The sequence below is a fragment of the Fukomys damarensis genome, unplaced genomic scaffold (genome assembly GCF_012274545.1).
Source record: "Fukomys damarensis isolate Sample0158 unplaced genomic scaffold, DMR_v1.0_HiC HiC_scaffold_23, whole genome shotgun sequence".
Classification (NCBI taxonomy): Eukaryota; Metazoa; Chordata; class Mammalia; order Rodentia; family Bathyergidae; genus Fukomys; species Fukomys damarensis.
The window spans coordinates 58,747,939-58,757,605 of NW_022900935.1; the positions used below are offsets into that span (position 1 = coordinate 58,747,939).

Sequence of the window (9,667 nt, forward strand, 5' to 3'; positions counted from 1 at the left end):
CTCCCCCGGGCTCACCCTGCCCCGCCAGGCTGGCGGTGCGCCTTCCGCATGCGCGTACCTTCTCACTTCCGTCACGCAGACGCAGCCCGTAGGTTCAACCCCGGCTCCGCCCCTGCAAGGGGCCCAATCAACTTGCAGCGCCTCGCCCGAGGCGCGCGCCGGGAAGGTGGGCTCGAGATTCGGCGCATGCGCCCTCTGGGCGCTGGTGGAGTCAGTTGGCGCCGGCAGTGGCAGAGTGGCTACAAGGCAGCTGCTGGGCGACCCGGAGCTAGCTGTGCTGCAGGTGCCGGGCCAGGCGGGACGGCGGGATGAGATGAAGTGGGGTGGAGGACTGGGAGCTCCCCTAAGAGGGAGGACGAAGGAAGAGGCTCCGATAGGAGCTTTTGAGAAGAGAGGCAGATTTGAGAGTGAGGAATCGAAAAGCAGGGCAGAAGACAGATGGGAGCTAAGGGATAGAGGCCCCGTTAAAAAGGAGAGGCTTTGGGACAAGGAGTTGGGTTGGAGGGGCTACCTAGGAAGCCCCAGATCCCTACCATGAGGGGTTGCCCTGTGTGGTGTGACCTCACAGTTCCTGGAATTACGTGGGCATAAGCACCTTAGAGTATGCAAAGGGGGCTGTGGTGGTGGATGAGATTTAGTGGCTTCAGAAACCATATGTCACTTAGGACCGGAACATCATCTGTGCGAAGAGCAGTGCCATGAACAGATAGGGCCAGTTAAATGAAACTGCTTGGTTTCTGTCATCCTGAAAGACCCTTCCCTCTAGGCTGAGTGGAGGCTCAGTGTCTGTTATTGAAATGCAAAGGAGAGCGGGGATTAACTGCACATCTCCCATCCCCATCTTGGTCTTTAAGAAAGCTAAAGTCTACTCTTTTGCCTTAGGGATCTGCAGCGACCATCACCCCTGCACAGAAGCAGCCTTTTCTGACTACGCTTCCTCGATTTTTGGAGATGGCAGGTGAAATCACAGAGACTGGAGAACTCTATTCTCCCTATGTGAGTTTTCCTTCTGGAATCTGTTTTGCTCAGCTCAGTGCTTTTGCCCTCTAGAGAAGCACACCACTTCCTGTGGGCTATACTAGTGATTGGGCTGGTTTAAGAAGACCGTGATTGCTGGGGTTGTAGCTCTGGCGCTGTGCCTGCCTGGCAAATGTAAGGTCCTGAGTTCAATTCCCAGTACCAGGAAAAAGGAAAAAAGAAAGAAAGAAAACCCTGATGAAGACAGTGGGAGCCCAGTATAGCAGGAGCCACACTGCCTCTGTCGGAGCTCAGAATATTTATTCCCCTTTTAGATGAGTATCAGAGATTGTCAAGCCCCACAGAATTAACTTGCTAACTCTTTATAGTATTTATCGCTGGGCTTCCACCGCTTGCATATGGTGCAGCCCTTCAGATGGGACAGTGATTGACAATTGTTGACTTTGCTTTTTATTCATCTCGGCAATTTGAACCTGCTTTGGTGTTCAGCTGACTTTTAAGTTGCACAACTTTTATGGTCTTGGGTGGCGAAAGAGGCAGAGGCTTCGACCTGCACTTAGTTGGGAGTCTGCAATTAGGACAATTAAAATGATTGATATCTTTCTGTCTTGAGTCTCGGCTACCCCTCACTACCCCCACACACAGTCAGTTTATTTTCTGTGTGTAAGATCCACTGGTCATGGTAGTTACATCACAGAACCTCTTGCCTGGATCAGTCGCTGGCAGGTAATCATTTGAATAATCAAATGATTGACTCTTGTTGCTAGCAAGTAGCCCAGGGAAAAGCAACATTCCTATAAGTAGCCAGAGCCTTCTTTCTAGAAATGACCTGCCTTAAGCTGCTGCCCTGTATACACATCTTTCTACCCTGGGGAACTCTACATTGTTCTGCTGTTGTCACAGACACGAGCATTGCAGTGTGATGGGTAAGGAAGCATGTCTATGAATGGCCGGAACAGGGTCTTTCTGTTGGGCCTGCACTGTTGGCACGCTGCCATAAAGGAGCCTCCTTCACCTGTCTAATTTACCAGGGGAAGTCTTCTGCGAACCCGGGAATGGAATGAATCGTGTCCCTCTCATATGTGGGATCATGTGATAGTTGCCAGTCTTCGGTGTCAGCAGTGAAATGGCCATGCCTAGAAGTCCTACACTTCTGCTTTTTCTTACAATGTCCTTAAACTTAGAGATGAGGAAATGAGTCCTTTCTGTAACTGAGTTTTGGAAGGATTTGAGATGGCCCCATTTCTTGTTTGAGTTATCATTTCAAGTGTCAGCATGTGGCCACAGGAGATTGAGCAGTTAGAACTACAAGCTTCTCTCTCCCCGCAACCTCGGTTCTTGCTATGTTGTATCAGACTGGCCTTGAACTCACTGTGTAGCCCAGGCTGGCCTCAAACTTGTGATCCTCCTGCCTCAGCCTCCTGAGTACTGGGATTACACGTGCATACACACCATGCCCAGTCTGTTGCTTTTTTCTTTTGCCTCCATTTCCTGGGTCCCTTTATTTTGTTCAGCATCTTTGAGGGCCAGGACTGAACAGTTGCCATAAACAAGTGCTGTTTTCTCTTATCCTACCAGTAAAGAGAGATGTAGGAGAAAGATAGGTAGTGGTGGGATGCGACTAGGAAGTAGTGGTCAGGGTTTTCAAGGAAGAAAATACCTCTCCACCATCCTCGCAGAATTAGTCTTGAGTCCCTATGAGACCAAAAGAAGGGCTAATCATCCACTGAGCCCAAATCAACTATAGAACCAACTTTACTGCCAGAGCTGCTCTGAGACACCTATAGACCTTAGCTCAGTGTGGGCAGACGCCTGTCCTTGCTGCCTAGGGAAACCAAGATGCTGGGCACATCGTTCACAAAAGTGTATCAGCCCATGATCATTCCCAAGACTAGGCCTCTTTTTAGCTCTGTATTGCCCAATCTTTTCCAATTGAGTTGAGTTGTTCTTTTCCAGTTCAGGGGTAGATTTGCTTTACCTCGATTTAATTCTGGTTTTTATTTTATTTATTTGTTTGTTTATTTTTTGGTACCGGAATTGAACTTGGGTCCTTGCACTTGCAAGGCAGGCAGCGGAACCACTGAGCTACATCCCGGGCCCTTAATTCTGTTTTTTTTAATTTTTTTGAAGGGCCCAGGATGTAGCTCAGTGGCACCACACCTGCCTCACAAGCACAAGGTCCTGAATTCAATCCCCAGTGCCACCAAAAAAAAAAATTTTTTTTTTGAGACAGGGTCTGGCTATGTAGTTCAGGCTGGCCACGAACTCACTATGCAGCCCAGGCTAGCCTTGAACACCTAGTGATCCTCCTGCCTCAGCCACACTGGGTTAGATAACTCACCTCAAATTCACATCCACCCAGAACCTCTAAATAGGGTCTGATTCACAAAGTGGGGTGTTTGAAGAAGAGAGGAACTGGGCATGGTGACACACTCCTGTAATCCCGGCACTCGGGAACCTGAGGCAGAGGAATCGCTGCAAGTTCCAGGCCAGCCTGGGCTACATAGTGAGTTCAAGGCCAGCCTGAGCTGTATAGCAAGATCTTGTCTCAAAAATAAACAAACAAACTGTTGCTCAGAAACATTCTGAAAAGATATGATGGGCCGAAGGGGGTTTGTCATTGGGGTGTTAAACTTCCAGTTCCCTGACATCTGGGAGCAGAGCTGGCTCCTCGGGACCTGACTCCCTTCTTACCTGCCTCCCTGTGTGCAGCCTGGGAAAGCTGATGATCCTCGGGGGCCCTTTCGGGGAGAGGCCAGCTGACATCGGGGCTTGACTGTCACCCTTGTGTTTCCAGGTGGGCCTGGTGTACACGTTCAACCTCATCGTGGGCACAGGTGCACTCACCATGCCCAAGGCCTTCGCCACCGCTGGCTGGCTCATCAGCCTCATCCTCCTGGTGTTCCTGGGCTTGATGAGGTAAGAGCTGCAGAAGGCTGTCCTGGGACTGGGCTAGAGCTGGAGAGGGGCTGCCCAGGATGCCTAAACACCCCTCAGTTTAGAGGACGGCACTTTCAAGGTAGGAAGACAGCTGTCTACCTGTAGCTGAGCCCTGAGCAGGGTGGCCTGGAGAGAGGAAGGATCAAGGTCTCCCGGTGCCTTCTGGGTATGGAGCAGTTCCACAGCCTGATCAGTTAAAAGTTGAGACACCAAGGGCCAGGGATTTAGCTCAGTGGTTCTGCCACCTACCTTGCAAGCGCAAGATGCTGAGTTCGATCCCCAGTACCAAAAAAGCAAAAGCAAAGTTGAGACCAGACTAGCTTGGGAATGTCCCATGCAACCTGCCTCTTCTTTACTTTGTTACTGTTACCATAACTGTTATTTGCTCTCTCAGAGAATACCAGCTAACCACACAAAAGGCATCTCACACACACTGAGGTGACCTGGAAAATCGGTGTAGAATTTAGAATTTGCTTAAGATAATTCACCAAGAAAATGACAAATACGCAGGTACTCGCTTTTCGGTCACTTGTTGACTGTCCTGCCTTGTGCCTCCCAGGCCTTCGGGGCACCTGCTCCGTGAGCCAGGTGTGTGGGAGCTCCAACAGGGGCTTGAGAGTGTGCAGACTGCACCTCAGGTGTTCTTCGGGACCCCACATGCAGTCTGAAGTCATTTCACAAGCAGCCCAGGCTGCTAATGGCCATGCCCAGTCCCCTTGACCAGCTGGGAGTCTACGTAAAAGGAGGTGGGAAGAGCACCTCCCTGAGAGGCAGCACCCTGTCTCTGCACAGCAGGCACCGTTCTCTGTGTGGGGAACAGAGATTCCAGCCCTCGCGGGTTTGGCCATAGCTGTTGGGGCTGACTGAGTAGCAACAATAAAGTGTTTACATTGTCGAGAAATGAATGCTGTGGAAAAACAGCAAAGCCCAGCAGAGTGAGAGGGGTCAGGGGACTGCAGGTTTGAGTAGGGGTCACAGAGGGCCGCACTAAAGCCCAGGTTTGAAGGAGGAGGGAGCGGGCACAGGGAAGAATGAAGCAGAAGACTGAGACCCGTAAAGGGGGCCAGGTTCTTCAGTTTCTTTATGCTTCTCTTTTAGGGAGTTTTGAGATGAACCTTGGGGTACTGTTGGCTCATCACACACTCGAAGCTGTAGAAGTCCCTGTCCTAATGTGACTCTGCCCCCTTCCAAGGACCTTCAGCACAGGCAGACATCTGAATAGGAAGTGATTACTGGGGGACCATGCCCCCTCTTAGCTAAAACCATTTATGTTTGAGCATGGCCAGTGAATTGGCTTTGTACAGCCACTAGAAGTCTCTTTGTGCCTTAATTAAGATTGATTTTGGTTTTGCTTTCAAAAAGAAGAGAAAGTGTAATGCCCTTAAAATGATCAGTTAGGCAAGATAACGAGAAACCTTTGTGGAGGTGCTGAGGCCGTGGGAGTGGGAGTCCCAGGCCTGGCGCCCCCCGCTTCCCTCTCAGAGGTGAGGGCACGTGGGAGCTGCTCTCGGGCCTGCAGCTCCTCTGCCACCCACTGCCCACCTACAAGGCTGAGCGGTCACTGCCCTCTCTCCCCGGCCCCTGAGCACACAGGGGAAGAGCCAGACCCGCCTCGGGAGATCAGTGTTCGCCCTAAGTTGCTGAGTGGCAGGGATGGATTCACGCCTCAGGTCTTACCCACCGGAAGGCAGCACCCTGCCTCCCCCGTTAACAAGAGCACTGGTGTGCTCCAGTGCCCACCTAGGCTCTGAGTTTCTGTGAATAGGGACGAAGAGGTGATTTCTCTGCCGTGCTCTGACTTCTCGGTGAGTGTCTGGTGCTTCCTCCCAGTCCCCCTGTAGATGCAGGGCACAGTGGTGAAAGCTTACTTTAGTGTTAGCCAGATGGTTCCAAGAGCAAAGACGGATGGATTCCTCTGCCATGCTTTAGTTATCCGCTTGCACCAGTGCATGTAGTTAGGAGCGGACTGCGCAGCTGTGACGTTGCAAGGAGAGGTAGAGCTGCCTGCTGTCCTTTCAGCTCTGAGCGCCCCCAAGTCTTGATTTGCCATCTGCCCCAGCAGGCTCCTTGCAGGTGTACGGTGCCGCTGCGACCCCCCAGCATCACCTCCACCTCAGCCCCTACTCTCTTGAGTGAACCCCCTTCCTCCCATCACTTAGTTCCCACCCCCTCGCCCATCCATTGCAAATGCTACTGAAGCAAGCAGAGGGCTGTGCGGTGTGCACGTGCACATTTTTGACCAGGAGAGACCCAGCTCAGAATGTCTCAGAGGCCACCGTGAGGCTGCTGGTTTTGACCTCCCTGGCGTTAACAGTCGGCTCTTCCTCTCAGCTTCGTGACGACTACCTTTGTGGTGGAAGCCATGGCCGCGGCCAATGCCCAGCTCCGCTGGAAGAGAATGGAAACCCACAAGGTATGCGTGTTGACCTTGTCCCTCGGGCTCTCCTCAGTCATGTGCCCGAGACAGCAGCAGTTCTCCCAGTGAGGAGCCTCGTCCCTAGCCCCAGTGCTGCAACCTAATAACCATGCGAGGGCAAGGGCACAGTGTCTGCTGCCTTACTTCGCAGCATTGGTCCGTCACACCCCGTTTTGGCGAGCTCAGTCATGCTGAACCTCTGTCCCCAGGAACTGTATATGTCTGTCTTCACCTCTAATGTGACAGTCAGGATGTGTGAAAGTTCCTAATCAGATGCCTTCTAGAAGGAGAGAACAGAAATGACATTCCCCATTAACTGGGGTTTCTTTAGCACTATGGACTCATCCTTTTACCTTGTCTTTCCTCTTCCTCCTCATCCATCCCACCACCTCCTCCCAGGAGGAGGAAGATGACGACTCCTCCACAGCCTCAGACAGTGATGTTCTCGCGCAGGACAGCTATGCTCGGGCGGAGAAACGGCCCATCCTGTCTGTTCGTAAGTCTTGAGATCCTGGGCAGGCCCCACGCTCCCTCTACTTCACAGGGCTCAGTTTCTTGGAGAGGACCCTGGGAGTCTCCCCACAGACATCCTCTGCTGTTTCCTGCCGCAGGCTGCTTCCTAGGAAGGCACCACAGTACAGGAAACAGAGCACAGACTTTGGCTCTACCATTTACTGGCATTTGCAGCTTCACACAGTATTTGAGCCCTGTGCCTCGTGCCCACTGGAAGGCTGAGTGAATAGGGGTCTCTGGCTCCAACTTTCCACCTCATCCCTCATGCACAGGCCCTTGCTGCACCATGTCATCCCCACTCCACCCGGCCAGGGCTATATGAGTCCTTCTTCTCCCCCCTACCCCATGGGCTGCATCCCTGAACACTCTTAAAAACACAGACTCAGTGTATCTCGGTGGTAGGACTGAGCCTACCATACAGAAAGCCCTGGGTTCCATCCCGGCAGTGGTGGGGGAAAAAGACTTGTAAGGTAGGTAAGTCAAGCCAGAAATAGTAGGAAAAGTTTCCTCAAGAGTGTGAGATGCTTGGGGACTTCCTTATCCCGGAGACTTCGCTGAGCTCAGTGGCCCCTCGTGGAACTCTTCCAGCGAAGAACCCCCACCCTTCCTGTCCTTCTGGCCCCACAGAGAGACGTGTACCTGCCAACCTGTTTGAAATCACAGACCGGGTGGAAATGGGACAAATGGCCTCCATGTTCTTCAATAAAGGTAATAGCTCCTTCCCTGCAGACCTGGGCCTTCTAATGAAGATACCTGGACTAGGGATGGGGTAGGCATGGGAAGAACAGGTTGTCCATTTCTCCAAGACACCTGAGAGAGAGACTTCCAGCTATTGACTTGAATTCCTGCCTGTCCCATCAACTTGAACAGAAAAGCGGCTCACCTAATGGAGGTCCGGAATCCTCAGCAGCTTTCCAACAAAGAAAGCTGGTGGAGGCCACCTGGTAGTTTTGTGGTTCTTGTTTGCTCCCCTGTGTTGTTTGGTTTGGTTTGGTTTTTTGGGACAGGGTCTTGTTACATAGCTCAGGCTGACCTTGAACTCATTACTAGCCAAGGCTGGCCTCAAATGTGCAGCAGTCCTCCTGCCTCAGCCTCCCAAGTTCTGGGATTACGGGTGTTCACCACCACACCTGGCTCTTCATTGCTTCTGATCTGTAGCCCCTTTTGTCTGGGACAACACCCTCTGGCCGGAGGATCTGCCACAACCTGCCTGGGCCTGTCCTCCGGGTGGCCAGCAGAGGGCGCTCAGAGCCCATGTTGGGGTTGCCCTGGAGGGAGGAGGTGCGGTGCTCCCTCCCACCTGCCTGCTCCTCGATATTTGGCTGTAGCCTGCAGAGATCCGTCCAGTTCCAACCATATACCTCTTGAGCTTTTAGAATAGGAGCTATTGAAAGAGTTTTGCTTTTATGATAAACCTATGCATTTCCACTTCTGTAAGAGTCAGGCACAGTCTCAGTAAGTCCCTCACCTTGCAGCTGTCTTTGAAGATTTTTTCCCTGTCAAAGCCTCTGGAGTGGGGCGTCTCTACCCTGCCTGTCTAGAGTAGAGTAAGGGCGATAGAGCAGGGTCTTCTTGACCGCTTCTAGGATCACTCAGTGCTCGGCTTGTCCCTGGCAGTGTGGCTTGGCAGTCTGTCCAGGAGGCAGTAATTGTCAGCACAAATTTCCCTGAGGCCTGGAGCCAGCCTCGCTCCTGGATGGGCCTCCAAGAGGGTTCCCAGAATTCATCAAAACCTTTTTGGCCATGCCCAGCCCACTCCTGTTCTCTGTGCTCTTTTGTTCCATTTCTGTCCCTCCCCATCTTACCAGACTGAGAAAGCCTCACCGTTTCCCCCTGGCAGCCACACAGTCCTCTTCCAAACGGAAGCTTTCAAAGCAAAATGCACATCACAGGGAGGATGTGTATCTTGCTAAGACTCCTCTCTCATGGTCAGGTTCTGCATCTGCCCCCATTTCTGTAAGAATTCTAGGAATGAGTGGTTCGTTTTGTCTTTTCCTCCCCGATAGACCAGATTTCCCGTTTACTGACGTCTAACAGAAAGCAGCACACTGGCAGGGAGGCAGCCCCCTTAGCATCTCCCGCAGGCTCTGAAGCTCGGCACTGTCAGCGCTGAGCCAGATGACTGTGTCACGGGGCCTTGTCCTGGGCACTGCAGTGTCCCTGGTGTCTTAGGTGCTCAGAGTACCTCCGAGTTGTGACAGTCAGCACTGTCACCAGTGCAATGTCCCCAGTGGACCGGGGGATACACAGTCACCTCTACTCTGCTCTATTCATAACTCAGACTCTTCCGTTGTCACCCTCACCTTTGGCAGGGCTGCCACCCTCTACAGTGCTCCCTCGGGGTCGCCACTCATTTATTGGCATGAGAAATGCCAGGCCTTGTCGTTGACGTCCTCTGAGGAAGCTCGTTGATCCTCCCACCTTGTGTCTAGTAATGAAGTTTTATTGATCAGAGACAGCCAATGGCAGTTTATAAACAGCCGGGAAACTGCCAACACAGAGCTGCTTGCAGGTGGCAGGAAAGGAGCAGGGAGGGGACAGTGCCTCCTTACTGAGAAGATTGGTGTCAGAGCAGAAAGGCAAGCTGAAGTGAGCTGCAGGTGTGAGTGACAGGCAGCCCAAGGGGCCACTGAGTTTGGAAGCCAGGGCCATCTCTGACAAGTCAGGGAAGAACATATCTCCTGTGTTCAAAAAGCAGGTGGTGCTGGGCATGGTGGTGCACACCTGTAATCCCAGCACTCGGGAGGCTGAGGCAGGAGGATTGCTGTGAGTTCGAGACCAGCCTGGGCTACATAGTGAGTGCCAGAGCAGTTTCACAAC

General features: G+C 52.3%; 2 protein-coding genes across 3 annotated transcripts in view; one reads left to right on the forward strand and one right to left on the reverse strand.

The window, feature by feature from the left end:
• The window catches only part of Nat9 (N-acetyltransferase 9 (putative)), a 6,564-nt gene extending 6,483 nt beyond the window's left edge, over positions 1-81 (reverse strand). The window contains exon 1 of the mRNA XM_033767792.1: positions 59-81. The gene's annotated coding sequence lies outside the window, so the exon portion shown is untranslated. The remainder of the gene's footprint in view (positions 1-58) is intronic.
• A 97-nt stretch (positions 82-178) lies between these two features.
• Tmem104 (transmembrane protein 104) overlaps positions 179-9,667 on the forward strand; it is a 49,266-nt gene continuing 39,777 nt past the window's right edge. The window contains exons 1-6 of one of the 2 annotated variants that reach the window (XM_010630741.3): positions 179-283; positions 883-996; positions 3,776-3,897; positions 6,250-6,331; positions 6,734-6,830; positions 7,475-7,555. In XM_010630741.3, the coding sequence (XP_010629043.1) occupies positions 952-996; positions 3,776-3,897; positions 6,250-6,331; positions 6,734-6,830; positions 7,475-7,555 (427 nt within the window). In that variant the 5' untranslated portion in view covers positions 179-283; positions 883-951. The remainder of the gene's footprint in view (positions 284-882; positions 997-3,775; positions 3,898-6,249; positions 6,332-6,733; positions 6,831-7,474; positions 7,556-9,667) is intronic. The other variant, XM_010630740.3, reaches the window with a different exon arrangement.